Consider the following 21,721-nt stretch of genomic DNA (forward strand, 5'->3'; position numbering starts at 1 on the left):
TAAACCACTGGAAGCTTAAAATTGGCAATAGAGGGAGTATATATGCATCATGGAAACTGGCAAATGCTTAAAAATTAGGGGCTTTTTTTGGAGATCAGATTTAACAGCAAACCACTGATTGTATCTACCAATAGTTACCACATTAAAATAAAGAACTCTGGAAAATATTTCTTTTACTTTAAAATAACAATAAACCCCATTACATGTTAACAAAAATATTTTCTGCAAAATTATTTTCTCCCCCCCAAGCAATAATTTAATGAAGAGAGTTGCACTGTTTTACATGTTTGCAAAACTCTTTAATGGCTAGCTGAATAGGAGACAGTCAGATTTTCATATCTGCTTCATAACCAATCGGTCACACTATCAGATATCTTGTAGCCCCTGGAAAACTCAACAGTATACTCATGAGAGAATCAGACCAAGAAAGGACAGATAATGTCTCAGTGTTTTAATGTAGTTTTGACCTCATATGTGTCCTGAAAGGGTCTCCAGGACTCCAAAAACCATTGCATTGGAACATTTCTCCACGCAGCTCCGACTGCAGCTTACTTAATTGCAACTCCTTCATTAAAACACAATTAGCTTGATCCCTAGGCCCAGTAATTTTGAAAGGAACAGCCACACAGCTATGCCAATCTGCCAGGAACTTACTGTTGGTGACTGTGTTCCCCCTTCATCTTTACTCTGACATCTAGGTGGACATAAACTACTAGTGGAGGGTGCAGGCCTCAGAACATTAAAAAGCTTGGTCACACACACTGCTTAACTTTTTCCACTTGTTTTCGGAACTCGGACTTCCTGAAGGACATGCCAACATTTTCCTTAATTTCTTAAATTCAGAAGTATAACCTAAAATTTTCCACTTATAGAGTCAATAGCCAAATATTCCATTTCCTTAAAAGTCCTATTTTTGACTTGGTGGGAAAAACAAACATTTTTGTGTTAACAAATTCCAAGTGTGTTTTTTTTAAATGCACAGATATTTTGAAAACTAACAATAGAAGAGTTTAAAGGTCCCTTTCTGCTTAGAGTGGGGATCCTGTTTCGGTGAAGCTGGGAAACTTCCTTCATTATATCTACTCCTGAAGCATGTGTGGGGCCCAGGCCCCAGAAACGTATGCTGTGTTCCAAGAACTCTTATTTAGTTGAAATAATGTTCCTGTTGACTATGAATCTAGAAATACATTATCAGAAGTTTTATTGACTTTCAACTCTCATTTTGCTTAAAATTTCCCCTCCTTCCCTCTACCCCAGAGAGTGTTGATGGCAAAGGATCGTAACTCAAGGACATCCCTTTTTTGGGTCTCAATATAGCATCCTGGCTCTGATATTTGTTTCTCTCTAGGAAGGAACTGCAGACTCTATCCTCTGTGCCTGTAACCTAAGAACTGGAACATATTATCAATGATACAACCTTGAATTTTCCTAAGAAGGGATTAAAAAAAAAAAAAAAAAGACCCAGAAAGCGAACCACCCAATGCCTTCGGTAGAAATTGTGCTCCCCCACCCCTAACCCTTCCCCATGGTCCTTTATGGACCACGTCACCCAGGTCCTCTTGACCTCTGGGTTTGGGTTAAGATCAGGAGCAATGGGAGGCACCAGTGAAAAATCAGAGAATGGGGGTCAGGGCATTCCATCCTCCACCTGTGGTCCTGGGGTGGTAACAGCTTCCCCAACTGCTAGTCCCCGAGGACCTTCACTAACCCGTTGGTGACGTAACCCAGTCCGCACCTCTGCAAATCACCTCTTCACTGAACGCTCCTCAGCTAAACCTTTACACTGGCCTTCCTGCCGGGGCCCTGAAAGATACAATACAAGTTTGTTCCAAACAGGTACCAAGCAAACTTTTGTGTTTATTAATACAGGTTACACACATTTTTTAAAGAGAACATAAAAACAGTGACATACTATTTTACAAGTACAGACTGATAATAAAGTAGTGATGGTCATATTAAATCAGAGGAATTTTAATATATATATATACAGACTGAATAAACAATGACAATAAATCTCCACTGAGTTGGATAAAATGAATATAGCAACTAAATTAATAAAATCAATGTTAGCTTCTACCTACAATACACTTTAATGTATATTATTCTATGGCATTTGGAAATAGTTTGTTCTTTTAAGTAAGCATTTGCCTTGGAACTTTCCGTTTCTTGGTTTAAGATGCCAACATTTTTTTAATATGGAAAAAAAGATACATTTCAACCTAATTTTCAAATTATTTTGTCAAATCCATGAGGATTTTCTATACTTGATACTCATTATGGGGCAAAAAAAATGCTTTTAAAATGATCTCATTAATTATTAAGAAAAGTGAATGGAAAATACAGAATAGTTTTGCTAGAATTGAAAGTCAATTTAATTTTCTTCTGTTATTTCTAATCAGACAGACATAATTATTTTTTAAAACCTGGTTTGGGTAATTTATTAAAAACATTTGTAAATAAACAGTGTCCATTTATATAGACTGAAGGACTTATTTACAAAAATACACTTCCTGTATTGTATTGTGTTTTCATCTCAAGTTATGACCACAGGAAGCAGTAATCCACATGTTCAAAGATTTTCAACTGACAGGCTGTGTGAAACTGGTTGGATGACATTTGGCTAAAAACACTTCTCTATATAACGACATGCTTATTATACACACATCACACTCTATGCCTGGTCTGCTTTGTTCTTCTTGAGGGGAGGACCTATTCTTATTCACCTCTATTGCCCAGCACCCATCAGAGTGCCGGAGCACATAATGGGTGTTCACGCTTGCTCATGGGTGCCTCCATCTGAGAATGGACCTTGCAGGGTAACTGCTGGAAGTGAACGTGCCTTCTTCCTGTTCTTAAAAGGGTTGGGCAGAGAAGTGTTTCATATTCATTATCTCCCAGGATAGCACATCTCATTCTGCCAATTCCTACCAAACTCGGTCATTCATAGCCAACCCCTGAGGGGACCCCAGGAGAGTGATGTGGTGGTCCCGATCCCTGTGCTCCCTGGGAGGCTCAGCTGCAGGGTGTCTGGTCCGACCCTGCCTTGTATGTACTGCTTGAAGTCCTCTATCCGGGGCCAACCTCAGGTCACGAGTGGGGCCTATGCTCATTCTAGGTTTATATATACAACGTGTAAAACATCAAAAATGCTACCCAGCCCTAGCCCGTTCGGCTCAGTGGATAGAGCATCAGCCTGCGGACTGAAGGGTCCCAGGTTTGATTCCGGTCAAGGGCATATGCCCGGGTTGTGGGCTTGATCCTCAGTAGGGGGTGTGCAGGAGGCAGCCAATCAATGATTCTCTCTCATCATTGATGCTTCTCTCTCTCTCTTCCTCCCCGAAATCAATAAAAACATATTATTTTTTAAAAAATGCTACCCATACCATGTTTCCATAATTTAAAGAATTCAAACTTTGATATGTTTAAAATGAAAAACAAAACTTTTTCTACACATAGATAGCACTCTTCTCTCTTAATAACTTAAAGCTGTTGAACAATTTAAAAATAAACTTATTTGCAAAAGCCATGTTAAGTCCAAACTACAGAATCCTTCACTATTGATGGACATCTTCAGATGCTCAGGGCTAACCTCCGCCAACCTAGACCTTGCATATTTAATCAGAGAATCAGAGTTTATTTTCATAATCTCTTGGGGGAAAAAAGAGGGTTTCAAAGTGTCTGTTCTATATTGCATTGCAAGCATGTGTATTACACACATATATGTAAGTCACCTAAATATTTCAAAAAGTAATATTCAGTTATTATTGTAGCATCGGCAATACTGTCTTGGAATAACATTGTTTCCTATTCATGTTACCCTTTTCTGTTACTAATAAATATATATATATACCCTTAATGGCCCTCTTAAGAAGGAGGCATGCAAATCACACATTTATGGTTTAAGAGAGTAAATACTTTTTTGGCAGGGACTAATAGAATCCTCAGGTTCTTTGTTTTTTTTTAAATGTTTCTTGGTCATCCTCCAGCAGTGCCTCTCCTAGGTTAACAGCTTTTTGTAGATGCTGTTATTCAGGTTAGTAGAGCAGGTGTCCACTTTACTTGCCATCAACTGACCGCTGCTGCTACTGGGATCAGAACTTTCTTTGCAGCAGAAGATACTGTAGAGGTACCTCTGGCACTCAGAGGAAGCGTAATAGTAAATCAAGGGGTCGATGCAACAGCTTATGCTGCTGACACAGACACAGAGGAGGTAGGCAAAGTAGGCAGCCTCTGTGCTGGGATTCCGGGAGAGGAACGCATAATGCAGAATCAGGAGGACGTTTGTGGGTCCAAAGCAAACGATGAAGATGCAGAAGACAGCCGCGGACAGGAACAAAGCCCGGGTCTTCTTGCTCTGGGTGGCGACTGTTGACGAGCTAAGACACTGGATGATAGACACATAACAGACGGTGGAAATGATCAGCGGCACAAAAAAGAAGATAGCAGAGAAGGCCGAGAAGTAATACGCATAATAGCCTTCGAGCAGGGTTTCGTTGAGCACGTCATGACAGGTGGTGATGTTGAGCCCGGGCACCCGGGTGGTTTGCTCCTTGAGGAGAAGTGGCACCACCCCCGCGATGGCCATAGCCCAGATGACCACGCACGTGAAGGCCGCCCGCCCCATGGTGCGCCAGGAGAGGGACTGCATGGGATACACCACGGCCAGAAACCGGTCGATGCTGATGACCGTCATGAGCATGATGGAAGCATACATGTTGCAGTAAAACGCTGCAGTGACGAAGCGACACATCTCAGACCCAAATCTCCAGTCACTCCCGGAGAAGTAATAGCTGATCTTAAACGGGAGCACAGACACGAAGAGCACATCCGCCGTGGCCAGGTGCAGCATGTACACCACGGCCGGCTTCTTGATCTTCATCTTCACGATGAACACAGCGATGGCCATGATGTTTAGGGGAAGGCTGATTATACACACGCCCGTGTAGACGGAGGGGATGAAGAGAGTCAGCCAGGCGCTGGTCAGATATCCCGAGGCATCTTTGGAGATGAACACAGGGGGTCGTTTTTGAAGAGGCCTGCTGTGATTGATGGAGCTTAAACCGTCTTCAGTGAACCCACTTCCATTTTTGTCCTCATAGTCGTCCAATGGGAAAGGTTCAAATCCCTCCTCGGAATTCCTGAGAATAAACGACCGGGGACCCACAGTAGCATTTGTTGCTTTTAAATCTGAAAAATATTTTTTAAGTAAAAAAAGTTTAAAAGAGAATGAAGTAAAAAGGCTCAAGAGACAAACAGGGAGTGCATTTTACCGTTGCTTTTTGTTTTCTTATGAGGAGAGTGGGTGGGAAACAGCAGGTGATGCACAGATGGATTGCAGACTTTATCAGAGAATTAGCTAACTCAAAATACATTATGTTTTGACACAAGTGAACACTTTCAAAACTCTGCTCCTCAGAGGAACAGAGGTGAACGATACACTTTTCAAGATCTGGCCTGAGAACCTGACGTGAAGGGAAAAAGTGATTTCTATACTATAGTAGCCACCCTCTACATAAACGAATCATTTCCAGGCTATATGACTTCTCCTACCTCCACATGCTTTCACGTGTACGTTTTCTCCATTTAGTTTCTTCTTGAAACCCATCCCTCCCAATGGGAAATTACATTGAACATTGAGGCGACTTCTTAAAGGTTACGGCGTGACAGGCAAGTTCAGTGTAGGACCAAGGGCTCCAATTGCCACGACCATTATCCATGTGGCTGTAGTTTTCCTCTACTATCTTCAGCTTGTTTACACAACAGAACGTCCCAAATCACTTCATCATATCTGGGCCCAAACCACTGTCACTCGGGTTATCTTCTAATATAACCACAAGGAGCCCCGCTATCTTCTGTCTCCTTCCTCAGGAGGTCAGTGGAGCAGCAGACGGTCTAGGCTGATGGCCCTCCTTGGCTTAGTTCCAGAAGGCTACATGCATTGTGGCAGATGCCAGGCCAACCAGGCTCTGTGAGGATCAGCCAGAAGTCAAGATAAAGGCTCAGTTGCATGCTTCCTCCTTTTATAACTTTCTTCCACCAAAATCATCCATTTTAAATGTTCATCAAAGAAATGAAACTCTTAGCTGCTGGCATTCAACCAGCTTTTCTTTCCAATAAGCTTTGCTAAAATTCTGCCATTAAGGAGAGTCAGACAGAGAGCCTTTGTTGGTCTTGGGAAGCTGAGGAGTGGGGAGAGATACCACAGAGGAAAAAGGGCAGGGTCTCCGACATTGGCAGTGTTCACAACAAAGACTGGACTTGCAGGTCACCTATTACTGATGTTAGAAAATTTAAAAACTGGTTTGAAATGGGATAAATATAGTGGATTTTCAAACTTTTGGTTTTATTTTTCTGTGGTGGAACCTTCCTGCAGACAGAAACTTACACAAAGGAATAATGCTATAAAAGATAGTTCTGGCCCGGCCGGTGTGCCTCAGTGGTTGAGCATCGACCTATGAACCAGGAGGTCACAGTTTAATTCCCGGTCAGGTTACATGACCAGGTTGTGAGCTTGATCCCCAGTAGGGGGCATGCAGGAGGCAGCCAATCAATGATTCTCACTCATCATTGATGTTTCTGTCTCTCTCTCCCTTTCCCTTCCTCTCTGAAAAAAAGAAAAGAGATAGTTCTATGAGGTCCTACCAGGCCCAACCACCTCTTAGAATAAAATTATAAACCCCTTCCTCCCTGAAATCAATGACCTAAAGACATTGAGGTTCACAGGATGGTGTTGGGGAGGGGAGAAATGAATGATATTGAAAGGATGACACCACTGGGTTTCTTGTTTTTACTGGTGTTTAGCTTGAGAGAAGGTCAAAGTCAGTGACATAAAGGATGGCTAAGACTCAGATAGGAAGCCCACAGTCCTTCTACCCTGATGAACCAAAGGACAGAGTTCAGGGCAACAATGGAAACTGAAAAGTGAGATGAGATTCCCAGGGAGGGGCAGCCCTAAATTCCAATGTAATTTCTGCCTCAGGCTTTGGGTGACTCTTGAATGAACCATGCATGTGTTGGAAAGATAAGAGAACTTAGGTGCTGTTAGAGCTTTTTGTTCATGAGGAAGAGTCTGCAGTTTGAGTCCAAAGATATTGTCTGCAAAAGTTAAACACCAAAATTCTTTGTGAGAATAAAACAAAATTCAGTCTTTACAGTATGACAATGTCTAGCACACAATCCAAAATCATTTGATATTTTTTAAAAAATCAGAAACTGTGACCCAGTCTTAAGAAAAAAAGATAATGAATGCAAACCAATCCCAAGATGACCCAAATGTTAAAATTAGCAGATAAGAATTTTAAAGGATGTATTGCAACTATGCTCAACGAAGTAAAGAAAAATATTTCATTGAAATAAATGAAAAAGTAGAAAATATCAGGAAAGAAATTAATAAATGGTTGCCCTAGCCCCGTGGTCGGCGCGAGCCACATGCGGCTCTTTGGCCCCTTGAGTGTGGCTCTTCCACAAAATACCACGGCCTGGGTGAGTCTATTTTGAAGAAGTGGTGTTAGAAGAAATTTAAGTTTAAAAAATTTGGCTCTCAAAAGAAATTTCAATCGTTGTACTGTTGATATTTGGCTCTGTTGACTAATGAGTTTGCCGACCACTGCCCTAGCCAGTTTGGCTCAGTGGATAGAGCTTCGATCTGTGGACTGAAGGATCCCAGGTTCAATTCTGGCCAAGGGCACATGCCCGGGTTGTGGGCTCGATCCCCAGTAGGGGGCGTGCAGGAGGCAGCTGATCAATGATTCTCTCTCATCATTGATGTTTCTATCTCTCTCTACCTCTCCCTTCCTCTCTGAAATCAACAAATATATATATATATATATATATATATATATATATATATATATATTTTATTGATTTTTTACAGAGAGGAAGGGAGAGGGATAGAGAGCTAGAAACATCGATGAGAGAGAAACATCTATCAGCCGCCTCCTGCACGCCCCCTACTGGGGATGTGCCCGAAACCAAGGTACATGCCCTTGACCGGAATCGAACCCGGGACCTTTCAGTCCGCAGGCCGACGCTCTATCCACTGAGCCAAACCGGTTTCGGCAACAAATATATTTTTTTAAAAAAGAAATTAATAAATGGAAATTCTAGAACCAGAAAATAAAATACAATAAATTGGCATATATTTCCAAAATAAAGAGTAAAGCTGGAGTAGTACCAACTGAGAGATAGCAGCAGGACAGGGCCTGGCAGTAAGGGGTTGAGATCAAACTACCTCAGCAGGGTCATCAGTGGGCCCCTGAGGCTGAAGGGGTAGCGTTGTAGGACATCTGTCACTGGGAAAGGACAAATGTCTCTAGTGATGAGCCTCTGAGTACACGTATGTCTAGATTAATCCTCAAGGGTAAGAAACCGGTCCTATTCATCTCTGAATCTCCAGCACCGGGTACATGGTAAGTGTTCCTTAAATTGGTTTTTAATTACAGATTTGCATTCTCATATTGGCTCTTTCAGGAGTCACTTACCCCTTCCGAACTCAGTCTCAGAACCATTAAATGATTCTAATACCTGTCTGGTCTACAAATATGAAACAGGACATGCATTCACTTTGCAAACTATAAAATTAATCAATGTAAGAAATTATTATCTTGCCCCACTCACTTCGATGTAGCTTGCTTTTGGACTCGCTCTCAATTATTTTACATTAAAATGGAATCTAGGTTGCTCTTCTCCCCTATTTAGCAATGCCCAGTTTTTTCAGTATGATAAGGGACATGAACCGGTTGTCAAGCGTGTAGTCCCAGCATTCAGAGCTGTAAATCAAATTTCAAACTCACAGCCTTTTCTAGAAGCATCACTTTCTTCCCTCTGTGATGCACCTAACCTATTCTGTGTGCATCTTGACCCAGTGACACGGAGGTCTGACACGGGTACTGACAGCCCCTGGGGAATGGGAGGCTACCCTCAAGGTCAAAACAAATGTGTGGGAACTGAGAGAAAAGAATAAATGGATGCTGGCATTTTAGTACCACTAAGATATGTGTCCTTAAAAATGCTGACCCAGAGGAACTGTAAAATAACACAGATCTCCTCTGCAGTTTTGGGAACCTGGCCAGATTAAGGACTTGTGTCATGTGTGCAGGGTAAAAAAGTGCATGCATGTGCATGCACACACACACATGAATCAAGACACTACCTAGAGGAGTGTAAATTTGAAAACTACTGGATACTCATAACTAAGCTTCTTGGATACTATCACTTGGTCTGAAAATAAAACTATTAGGCTTTACTCTATATTTAGTACTTTGGCAATAAGTATTTGTTTTAAAAAACTCCTCCCCTGGCTAGGCCAGCTTGGGCTCTGTGGTGTTTATGACAAAATCACTAATAACCACTGAAACATGAAATTGCTGGGCTGGAGCCCCCTCAGAATGCAGAATCTGTTGATTAAATATTATTGCCCAAGGTGTCACCTTTTCTTGACATTATAGGTTTGATATTCTGAAAGCTTTTGTAGAATTAAAGAATGTCAGCAAAACTTTTTTGCTTGTTTAAGTATGTACCAGCATAAAAAATAAATAAATAAAGCCGGCTCACCCTCCCCTCCTTCTCCCCTCACAGGGTGTTACCTTTTCCTTTCTTTTCCTAAGCGCCAAGGGCCCTTTTTTGCCTCTGTAACTTGATTCCTAAGCCCATACGCAACTGGCTCACTCTCCCTACTTCTGTGACGTTGGAAATAAACTTTCTCTTTACAAAAACAAGAGAATAAAACCAATTCCAGGTGACTAGATATATCCAACTAGCTCAAGGCCCTTCGGCTGAAATGGAAGTTTGGGTATCTTGCTTTTCCTCCGGTCCCAGCACAGCTCACAGGTCAAGAAGAAAGTGCCTGTCAGCACGCCAAAAGCTCCTGTAACTCATCGGTGCTTTTCTTGTTAAGCTACGGTTTCACACAAAAAGCAGCCACGTCCTAAAATCAATTCTCATACTTCTTGCTAAATTGCACTTCATTTAGCTTTCTCCAGAGTCATTTTGTTACTGAATGTAGCCCATTGCTATGCTTTTTCTGACTTGGACGGAACCTGGCCTAGCAGCAGAGTGGTAAAGAGATGCTCTTTCAGGGTCCCATGGATTCACACCAGGCCAGCCTCCAGGGACACGCCGGCCTCGGTTCTGACGCAGAGCTCTGCCAGGTGGGCTTTTTGGGAATTAACAAAGCAGAAGGCCCAGGACCTTGCCCACACAGAGCAGGACAGTTGTACCCTGCGCTTTTCCACAAGTGAATCAACACTACAAGCTAAAGAGAAATAAAACAGAGGATGATGGAAAAAAAGAAAGAAGCTCCATTGGGGGAAAGTCCCGGTACACATGACAGAAGTCCTTAATCTGGCTAGGTTCCCACGATAGCTCCACCGAGGGAAAACAGTGGCATTATTGGAATGCCACACAGCCTCAACTGCAAACACACGCCATTTCCAATGAGAAGGACCAGTGCTCCTTAAAGAAATGGTTGGTCCCAGATCTGGAGTAGAAAATATACGAGATAAGCCTTGAACATCCTCAACAAATATTAGGATCAGGTCAGAAAGGCTCTGGAGGCAATCTGACTGGACTCCCACTGGCCAAGGAGCGACAATCAACCATCAAAAGAATAATGGCGGAAATGCACCGAAACATTTGAAACGTGACAAATGCATTGTGATCCATGCGTTCATAATGATACTCAAAGGAAAACGAAGCCCTTTGGTCACCTTTGGGGGAAATTAGAGGACCCGGCCTGAAAACTGGTAAATAAGACAAGTTTCAAGCATTTATCCTGCCTTTTCTATCTAAACAATATTTCAGGGAAACCAAAAAGTCAGTAAAAGTTCTTCTTTATAAAATAATTCTAGTTCATAAACACAGATGCAATAACAGATTTAGAAAAGCATCATTTTGAAGCTCTTAGTGTAATAATGAATTTAGCTCAGTGATCATCAGTGCTTGCTAAAACTGTTAGGTGAAAGGGTGAAGAACTTTTGGCTGGATCAAACTGACAATACCGGATCCACTGAATAATGTTAAGATCTAAAAAAAAAAAGGGAGAGACCCTAGAGGTGATGTAATAGGAAGTACAGAGCACCACTGCTGAGGTAGGCTTGCATAAACCATACCTGCATTTGATTAGTTTCTAAATGTACCGGCCACATTTTAAAGAAGTGCAGGGGACATATGAGCCTATTAAGCAATCCTACAAGATGCAGCTGGCCAGATCCAGTATGTAGGAGAGTCCATAAGACATGACCCAGTTATTTGACAAATAAACAGCAATAAAAAAGGAGGAGAGGGGAAACAGTTGCAGATTAAAAGAGATTTCAGAGAAATATCAACCAAGTGCAGTAGAAGGCCTTGTTGGATCCTGATTCAAATAAACCAACTGTAAAGAAGGTATTTATGAGACAATCAGTGAAATTTGAACATTGACTGAACAGTACATGATATTAGGAAATTGTTCAGTTTTGTGGGTGTTATAATAGTACTGTAGTGATGTGAAAAAAAGGAGGTAATATCTCTAAGACTATATACTGATATATTTATAGATGAAATGATATAATGTCTGGCATTTGCTTTTAAAATTGTCCAGTTTGTGGAGAAGAAAAGCAAGAGTATAGACAAACAAGGTATGAACGGTAATTCTACTGTTTATTTTTGGGTATCTTTGAAAATTTCATAATAAAAAGTACATATAAAACCCAAACTTTTTTTTGTTTGTTTTGCATATTTACTTGCCACTGGAATCTAATGGTTTTTGCTTTCATTTTTCTTTTGTTTTGAAGGGGGAGAAGTTCTTGAACATTTGTGTGAACACAGTTTTACGTTTAGAGAATTTGATACCAACTCCTAAGGCTTCTCTAGGAATATGGAGGAACCGGTGTCTGAAAAACACTTAACATTTGTTGAGCACCTACTCTGTGCCTGGCACTTCACTTACCTTACCTCACGGAACGCTAACCTTTTTACATAAGCCTTATAACCCTCACTTTGTGGACAACATGGAGGCACAGAAAGGCTGAGTAACTCATCCAAAGTCACAGCTAGTAAGCGGAGGAGCCAGGATTTTAACGTCGATCTGCCTGGCTCCAAAGCTCATCCCTTTGAACCACACCACACTACCCCGTCTCTTTAAAAAACAAACTACTTGTGAATTCAGGACCTCCTCCTAAAAGAGTACTATTTTCTTTTTAAGCATTTTACCCAACAAATGAACCTGCCCATCCTTTTAACAAGCAGGGAGTACATGGCCATGTGAATGTGCAACATAAGTCAATGATGCCTACAGCTGTTGCTGGAGAATTAGGAGTCCTGTTGGACCCTTGCTGCCCACCGACCACATACCAACAGCCCAGTCCTCACAGACAGGAGAGATGTCGCAGAGAGACATTCAAGAACAAAACAGAAAAACAAATCTTTAAAATATTGCTCAAGATGGAGTAGAAGCAAGCACAAGTAAGGGAACAAAAATCTCAGCTGCGGAAAAGGCAGAATTAAAGGAAGAAGTCGGTAAACACTGACTGCGGAGTTAAGAGGTTGCCATTATCAGAGGTTGCACCCTTCCCATCCCACATCCCACTCAGCTGGAAGCACAGGAAAGCAAACCTAGGAGGAAGCTGGGAGAGGGGAGTTACAGGGAAGTGCGAAGTAAAGACAAAGGGAAAATGTAAATGCCATTGTACCCAAGGCCAGAGGGGGGTGCAAAGATGACAGAAGGGAAGTGTGGGGGGCCCTTGCCTGGAGCCTCCTGGAGGCCAGGGCCTGACACATGGGGGGCCCAGGCACTATCTGGCCTCTCCGGGAGCTGCTCGGATTCCCCCGTGGTCCACATTACAGGTCCTGAGCTGCGCAGTGTCCTGGGAGTGTTGCTCTCTGCTCTCCAAAACCTCAGGTTAAAATGAAAACGAATTTACAGTAAACGCTGGCCACAATCACCATTTCCCCAGGATACCAAGCTGTCCCCACCTCCAACCCCACCCAAGTCCTACTGCAGTTTGTAAACCTGAACTCAAGCAAATTAGGTTCTAGATATGATAGAAACAATCATTAACAACACTTCCTGGAAGAGAGAACTTTTCTCTCAAAGCAAACAAAGCCTTCCATTCTGCTAACTGGGGACAATTCATTGTACATGCTGTGCTAGGTTTTAAAAAATGGTAGAGTCCTAGCCAGTTTGGCTCAATGGATAGAGCTTCGGCCCTCAGACTGAAGGGTCTTGGATTCTGGTCTAGGGCTCGTACCTTGGTTGCAGGCTCAGTCCCAGGCCCTGGTTGGGGAGCGAGTGGGAGGCAACCAATTGATGTGTCTCTCTCATATCAATGTTTCTCTCTTTGTCTCTCTCCCTCCCTTCCACTCTCTCTAAAAAAAATAAAAAACTTTTGTTTCCTATCTGTATGTAGACTATGATTGTCCATGCATATTTATTGAAAACACACACACACACACACACACACACACATACAGAGCTATTGTGTTGCAACAAAAAGTGTATTTCTTACAGTTCTTACTGGTGTTAGTAAAAAAAGTAAATACTGGAAAACACTCCTCTATAATAATTTAATATCTGCCTTCTAATTCATCACAAACTTGAAATATAGATTATGCAGTGTCTAAATAAATTTCCTAAAGCTAAATAAGTTTGTTTTCAAGTGCAAATTGCAGATTATTCCTGTTATTTAAAAAGGCAGGTTCTTTGGAAAGCAAATAAAGAATGTGCAAAGGCCTGTGATGACCTTTTGGGGTAAACTTCATTGGGTACCTTAGGATGGAGGGGAAGGAGGTAACTGCAGTGGGTTTCTCCACCTACATCCAAAGGTCAATGGGAGAGGATATTTGGGGGAAGTAGAAGCTCAGATCCAGAAATAACAACCTGAACCTACAGAGACAGCTATTTACTCTGCTGGTCTGAGACCAGGCGTAGGGAATGTCCGGCCCACGGGCCGTATAAGGCCCAAGAAATCATTTGGTCTGGCCCTGCTAAGGCATTAGTGGTGAGTTAATTAAATGTCTGACCAAAATAGCGGGTTAATTTTTAAGTTGGTAATTTTGTAGGGCACACAAATGATGTTGTAAATATCCAAATGGCCCTTGGCAGAAAAAAGGTTCCCCAGCCCTGGTAGGCCTAAGCAAGAGAGGGCAAAAGGCAGAATGAAAGAAACCACAAAACAGGAAAAAAAAAACAAAACAAAACCCAGAAAACTCTGAATGTTCAAACTGTGGACTCCTCAATCCCAGCATCACGGTAAAAAATAAACAAACTAAGGCCGTGGTTCCTAATGACTCTCGTAGGAGTCTTTGTGAGTACCCAGGAGCTGAGGGGGAGCCCACGCTCTCAGGAAAACTAGTTAAAGGGTAGTTCCCCAGACACAAAAGGCCACGCACTGTATGAATCCATTTATATGAAACATGGAGCGGAGGGAAAAACCCTCAGGGATAAACAGCAAATGGGTGGTTGCTAGGGAGAGGGAAAATGAGGGCTGTACAGCGTTTCCTTTTGGGGTGATGAAAATGGTTTGGAACTAGACAGAGGTGATAGTTGCATAACATTATGCATAAACACCACAACATTGTATACTTAAAAATGGTTAATTTTATGCTATGTAAATTTTACCTCGATTTAAAAAAGAAAGAAAGAGAGAATTTCAAAGGGATGTGTGTCCAACATGAGGAGTAGGAAGATTAGGAGCCCAGGGTGCTGGTGACTCCATTGTCTCCGTGGAACTCCAGCTCCAGGCTCCACTGAGTTCCAGTCTGTGAGGGTGACAAGGGGTGAGCTGACTGAGGGAGGAGGGAGAGGGGCACAGGGAAGGAGGCTGGACAGAAGCACTTTGGAAAAGGAGCAGATTCAGAGCTGCTGAAAGCTGTAAGTTAGGGTCACAGCACACTGCTCCTTTTATTTATTTATTAAAAAAATATATATTTTATTGATTTCAGAGAGGAAGGGAGAGGGAGAGAGAGTTAGATACATCAATGATGAGAGAGAATCACATTGACTGGCTGCCTCCTGCACACCCCCTACTGGGGATCGAGCCTGTAACCCAGGCATGTGCCCTTGACCAGAATCAAACCTGGGACCCTTCAGTCCAGAGGCTTATGCTCTATCCACTGAGCCAAACCGGCTAGGGCCACACTGCTCCTTTTAGATGTAAAACACTGAGAAATGCTGAATTAGAAAGATGGAGGGGTAGAACGATGACCAGCAGAGACAACATGAGAATATTCCTGACACAGGGATAGGAATGCCTCAAAAATGCTCTCACACCAAGGAAGAGCGAACAAATTAGGAGAGAACCTACTATTTTAATATGTCCTATAAAAATAAAGCCAAAACCACCAAGGAGTGAACGAATGAATTTGAGGGAGAAGGAAAAAAGGGAGAGAGGGAAGGAAGAATTTAGATAAATATTAGAGAATTACTTGCTGGTTAGTGAGAAATTTGACTTTCAGAGGTTTCTGGTCTACTTTAATCAGAATTGCTATCGATTTGTGTCTTTTTTTTTTTTTTTTTTTTTTTTTTTTTTTTTTTTGAGAGAGAGAGAGAGAGAGAACAGCATGTGCCCTGACCAGGAGTCAAACTGTTGCAAACCAGTGACCCTTTGGTGCATGGGACAATCTTAACCAACTGAGCTACACTGGCCAGGGCCAGTTTTGTGTCTTTTGTTTGGGCTTAAGACCACAATCTCTCAGTAGCAGTCAATTAATTAGTATATTCATGCTAGAGATCTATTTGTAGCCTGTTTTATCATCTGTTTTTTAAGGCAAATGTCAGGATACCGCAGTCCGAGCATAAATGTTTACTAAACACCTCCATGTGCTAGGCCTGGTCTACCAAGTCAATGGGGCACAGTCTTTGCCTTCTAGGGGGACTGGGGAGCACAGTGGAGTTACTTCTCTATTGGAAGAGGGGCTTCTGGTCTGAAAAGCTTCCTCTCTAGAGGGGGTGGTAGAGAAAGCTTGCATTTAAGAGAGGCCTGTGGTCAAATCCCAGTTCCACTTCTAACTAGACTTGTGACTTAACCATTTTGGGTCTCAGTTTCTTTACCTGTAGAATGGGGATGACACTGATTCTAAGGGTTGTTATGAGGAATAAATAAGGTAGGATATGTAATGTACCTAAGCAAGTGAGGGCTGTAATGGGTTCTTGATTTAAGGTAGCTGTTTTAAATTAAATGTGAACATGTGGGGAGGGCATTCTGGCCAGAGGGAGTGGCAGGAGAGCAGAAGCCATAGAAAGCATAGCTCTTGGGGAAGGAACTAGAAAGGGGGCTGGATGAAGAGCAGGTAATATAATAGGCATGTAATAGGACAGGATCTGTAATAAGGCTGGGCAGAGGCTGGGACCCATCCTGCAAGGGGAGGGGGCCTCACTCTGGGCTAAGAAATTGGGTTTGACCCTGTGGGCAGGAGGGCAGCAAGTGGAATCTCCCACCCAATCCCCTCTGCTACAGTCACCATTAGTCATTCTTGAACCTTTTCATCCTCCAGGCCCTTATAACATTTACAAACATCACCTCTTGGACACTAGTCCTCTTTGATGAAGGCAAGTCATCTCGCTTAACTTGTCTGGACAAAGGAATGTAAACTGGTTGGTTATGAACTTAAGTATTTCTCAGTAAATATCTGCTGAGTGAACATTTGTTCCAGGCTCCATGGGGATAAATGGCAGTTCATAATCTTAGCCAGGGAGATGACTGACCCACAGTGACAGTGCAGGAAATACCAAAAGGAGTGGTTCCGCAAGGCTCAAACCGGTGAGCAGAGCCAGCCCAGGGGGGCAGGGAGGGAGCGGGGGAGGGTCCTATTCCTATGGCTGGGGTCTCACAGAGCTGCTTATGACAGGTATTGTTTAGAATTGCCAATGTACAGAGAGGATAAAAGGCAGACCTTTAGTGATTTCAAACTCCCTAAAGTCAAGGCCCCACTTATTGCCTGCGCCCAGGGCCCCGTCTTCCATTTGGAATTTTTGAACACTGTCTCTGAGCCTTCGTTTCAGAATTGGCAAATGGGGATAAACTCCCACCTAACAGTGTGCGCTGAGAAGGTGAAATGAGATAATGTGAAGTAAAAATGCCTCCTGGCCCCGGGGTGTGACACAGAATATGGCACTTAACATGTGTTCCTCTTCTTCTGTCATCCGCCTTTCTTCTTTTCCTCCCCAAATGGTTCCAGACCCAGGAGATAACTCAGCCAATGTTTGTTTGGTTATCTTTCTGTCTACATCAGCACTGGGCATCTTATTGGCATGCGCCATCTGAGCTGATGAGAAAGCAAGAGGCATGGCAGAAACAGCAGCCTTACCTTCACTCCCTCACAGGCCAAACATCTCCCACCCTAAGGAAAGGTGACTAAGCTGGATGCACCGTCAAGATAAAGGGTCCAAATCTCCAACAAGAATGTGTATTCTTAAGAGCCTGTCCCAAAATAAAATTACGAAGTGCTCTCTGGCATCACACATCAGCACACACAATTTTTCAGCTCTCACTGTTTCCCCAAACACTTCAAGAGATCATGCTCATGCTATCCACAGGTAGGCCAGCCAGTTGCTGCAAAACTTTGGGCTCCTGTCTGGGACTCACCTCAATATGACTCTGAGCAAAGAAAGAGAGCGGAGAAAATGCTGTCACCTCTTAATCTTGATGCCGCTACACTGTGTCCAGTGTGGAAACAATGAGTGCACACTCTTTCACAGATAACAAGCAAACCAGCTAGAATTTGTTTCTGCATGGAGAAAAGTGGCTGAAAGCTTATAAAGCACTATTACTATAAAGACATTACAACATCTTTTTCCCCCCTCACTTTGTAACTAGTGTCTTTACAGGCTACAACTTCTCTGCCCTGCTTTTTTAGGGGGAAGAGGTTGGAAAATACTTTATTTGGTCAAGTGGCCAGATACTCAAAAACACACTCCTCCTGGTAAATGTATTCTAGTGAGCAACCTCCACCTTGAGCAGACCAGAAACCGAACTACTGAGATTCCACGGTGTCTGACAGAGCAGAGTTTTGATCTCTCTCCTCCACTCACCCGGGGACTGGGTTCTAGGTAACAAACCAGCCCACCTGGACGCGAGCTCCTTCAGCGCACAAGGCCCGCGCCAGGGGCTGCTGGTCCTGACTTTCTACTAAACGTGCCAAGGGCCTGAGCTTTTCTCCACACCATTTTCCTCACCTGCAAAATGTTCAAGAAAAACAATTCCAACAAAACTAAACGTCAGCGGGAGCGGGTCTCCACTTGATACTGAAAAGGCTAGAACGTTTATTGGGGCAACGTGAGACTTTCTTTTGGGCGTGGTCCTGGGAGAAACATTGAGGACAAATGCACTGAAGCAGCGCAGGCTTCCCCAGGACAATCCGGCCCCCTGCTCCTCCGTACCCAGCACCCAGTTGGCAGGCCGGTGCGCCCTCCAAAACCCAGTGCAAAGGGGCTGCAGCTGAGCCCGCGAAGCGGGGTGGGTGGATGGGCACGCCCCGCCCGGATGAGACGGGGGAGAATCTGGACCTCAGCCCAAACGCCTGCTTGGCTTCTGAAGGAAACTGAGGCTGAGGGTGCAGTGGGGACACCCCCCCCCCTCCCGGTAGGAGATGGCGCCACCTGTACCCACCTGGTCTCCCGGCAGCGTCCCGCCGCCCGCCCTCCCCAGGCCCGAGGAGGTCCCGGGCTGCGTGGCCCGAGGCGGGCAGGAGGAAACCCCCAAACCCCCGGGCAGCTCTCACCTGGCTTGCGGCCTGGAGCGCGGGCCGACAGCAGGGGGCCGCACAGACTCAGCCCCGCCGCCACGAGCAGCAGCCGCCGCGGCCCCATTGTCCCAGGCTCGGCGCGCTCCGGAGACCGTCCCGCCTCCCGGGGCTCGAGCTCCGCGCGCTCCCTCCTCCCGCCCGGTCCAGCCGCGGGAGGTGCGGTGCGGGCGGCCGGCAAAACGCTCGCCGCGGGTGAGACGAGGAGGCTCGGCGTCGCCCCGCTGCTCGGTCGGCGGGTCCGTGGCACTAAGAGGGCGCGGGGCGCGGAGGGGCGGGGCGCGGGCGCCGAGCTGCGCGAGAGGGAAGGGCGCCCCCCGGCGTCGAGCGTGCGCCTCGACGTGGTCGTCGGACCCGGCTTCTCCCGCTTCTCACGGGTGGCTCCACCGCTGCCCAGCTGCCCCTGGCGCTGGGCGACCCCGAGCCCTATCGCGCCGGCCCCCCTTCCCCAAGTCCCGCCCCGCGGTGCCGGGAGCCGGGTCTCCCCCGCCCTCCCCGCCCCGGGCTGCCGGCCACTGCCCGACGGGGGGAACCAAACGAGACATTTTTTCCTTTGGGAGCCTTTGACTCGCGAAAAAGCAGTGACTCAGTCTGGCGGGGCCTTGGAAGTGGGCCCCGCGGCCTGGGCGGCTGCCCCTGGGTCTCCCCTTCCCCTCCGGGGAGCAGAGCCGCGCGCACCGCCCCGCGAGGGGTCAGGAATGCGCCCCGGGGCGCTGCCCCTGCGGCCCGTGCAGAGCGCCGCGGCCCGTTTGAAAATTCGCGATTTAATGGACAATCTGAAAGTGACTCATATTTTTGTAATTTAGGAATAGCGGGTTTAAGGGTTTATACTGGCGAGACAAGGTTGCCCCCAGGATTCTTATTCGGTGAAGTTAGACGTTCCACACGCAGAGCACTGACTTCACGGGCGCCGTGACTGCGAGGGCCCCTCTGCTCCCTCCCGCTCACAGGTCCCCCAACCCCGCCTTCGGTCCCCCAACCCCGCGGCCCGGCCCCTTAGAAGCACCTGCGCAGCCTTTCCCGGGAGAAGAGCCGGCTGGGCATCCCCTGTGCCCGGGGCAGTCCCTGGCGCCGCCTGCGAGACGGATGCCCAGAGGACGAAGTGTCCATTTTCCAGGACCATATATCATGGATTTAATAGAATTGGGCCCATTTCAGGTCACAGGGCAGGGGACTCCCCGTTGCCCTCTAAGGGCCCCTGGAAGATGCCGGGGCCGGAGCCGGGGCCCGCGGGGAGGAGCCGCTGCTTGTTTTGCTTAGAGAGCGTATCCGGTGAGCGTCTCCGGACCGCAGCGGGAAGTGGGTCCCCTCCACCCTCTGATTCTGGGAAAGTTCACCGCAGCCCTTCTCCTCGCAGATGTGCAAGTGTGTTCTGCACGCCTGGCTGATAAACTGCACTGTGTCACTGATCTGATTTCCAAGCGTTTTATAAGGGGAATTTGGCATGGAGAGTGTCATTCCCCACGAGCCCTGACACGGAAACCAGTGAAGAAAATACAGTGAAGATGCTCGTTCTTCCCCGTGTCCCCATCTTCCTCAGAGCACAGCGCCTGTTGTGTATAGAAGTAGCTCAATAGGTGACTGTTAACCCAATGATAGAATGCTGCTTCAAAAGTTCCCTCATTCAATTCTCCCAGTAGATCTAAACCATTAAAATCATGTATTTCTCCACTCCCTACTAATGGATACTATTTTCATCAATCTTAAGACCGCATTGGTTTGAAAAAAAAGATGCCATTGATTTAAAGACTCATCCTTTTCATTTATGTACCACAAGTAAGAAAAAATGCTGTCAATTACACTGTGACATATTGATTGTAAGTAACATCTCAACTTCAGGATTGTTTAAACATCAAAGGGGCTTTACAGTGTAGAATATAAACGTAATCAATACACGTGGCAAGAGATTGTAACAGATCAAGGATATAAAATGAACCATCAAAAATATCTCCACCTTCTCTTCTAAGAACCACATACATCTCCATGATGGCCACTGTTAAAAGTTTCTGTCCATCATTTAAGATATTGTAACCACATACAGGTATCCTATATAATAAAACCCTAATATGCAAATCGACTGAACGGTGGAAAAACCAATCACTATGAAGCTCACTGCCCATCAGGGGGCAGACGCTCAAGGCAGGAGCTGCCCCCTGGTGGTCGGTGTGCTCCCACAGGGGAGCACCGCTCAGCCAGAAGGCAGGCTCACAGCTGGTGGCCATGGGGGGAGCCTCTCCTGCCTCCACTGCAGGCAGGCGGTAAGGAGCAAGGAGTCCTGGACTGCGAGAACCCTGGACTGCATGAGGGATGCCTGCGTGCTGGCAGGCGGACACCCCCGAGGGGTCCTGGACTGCAAGAGGGTGCCTGCAGGGCTGAGGGACCCCGCCCCCCCCCCCCCCCCCGCAGTGCATGAATTTCATGCGCCAGGCCTCTAGTAGATATATAATCATGTAAATCCTTAAAATAAGAATGGAGTAATACTCTGGCTACTACACTTTAAAATTTTATGTTTCATTGGCGGAAAATGTTTTTAACCAATTTACAAAACTGTAACGTTTAAAAGGACATTTTTTTTGCTTAGTTATCAGAACAGAATGTACCTCTACTGACATAAAAGAGGGTTGCTGAAACAATGAAATGCTTACCTTCTTTCTGCATATTAACTACAGAGAGAGAATGCCGAGTACAGCTATTTCTCTAAAACAGAGCCTTCATGATTGACCCATTAGCAATGTAAACTGAATCACACAGCCTATGTCCTCTTGAGTTGGCTTCTTTAGACTGGGGCTGAAATACAATGAGCAAGGTGGGTGCGTGGGACAGAATGAGGCATTTCTTCCTCACTTTAGGGTTTCTAAAAGGTTGTGGTTACCTCACTGAGTGGCCACCAAAAGTTAAACCTACTTCAAAATCGGTAGCTTTCTCATGCACAAGTGCAGATTCCTGAAGCTGGGGGGTCGGGGGTGTAGGTGGTGACAAGTGGAAGGGACACACTTTGAAAACT

At 45.1% G+C, this 21,721-nt stretch overlaps 1 protein-coding gene across 2 annotated transcripts; it reads right to left on the reverse strand.

Annotated features, from left to right (window-relative positions):
* Nucleotides 1-1,837: 1,837 nt before the first annotated feature.
* Nucleotides 1,838-19,170, reverse strand: F2R (coagulation factor II thrombin receptor). Of its 2 annotated transcripts, XM_079792025.1 has the most exons (3): nt 18,697-19,170; nt 12,724-12,872; nt 1,838-5,187 (listed from the first exon to the last, which is right to left on the reverse strand). In XM_079792025.1, exons 2-3 carry the CDS (start codon nt 12,815-12,817, stop codon nt 3,998-4,000), a joined length of 1,284 nt encoding a protein of 427 aa, XP_079648151.1. In that variant the 5' UTR covers nt 12,818-12,872; nt 18,697-19,170; the 3' UTR covers nt 1,838-3,997. The 2 variants fall into 2 exon arrangements, with proteins under 2 accessions (XP_079648151.1, XP_079648152.1); XM_079792026.1 differs by lacking the exon at nt 12,724-12,872 and having other exon boundaries at nt 18,697-19,169.
* Nucleotides 19,171-21,721: the final 2,551 nt, after the last annotated feature.

Source organism: Cnephaeus nilssonii (genome assembly GCF_951640355.1).
Source record: "Cnephaeus nilssonii genome assembly, chromosome: 2".
Classification (NCBI taxonomy): domain Eukaryota; kingdom Metazoa; phylum Chordata; class Mammalia; order Chiroptera; family Vespertilionidae; genus Cnephaeus; species Cnephaeus nilssonii.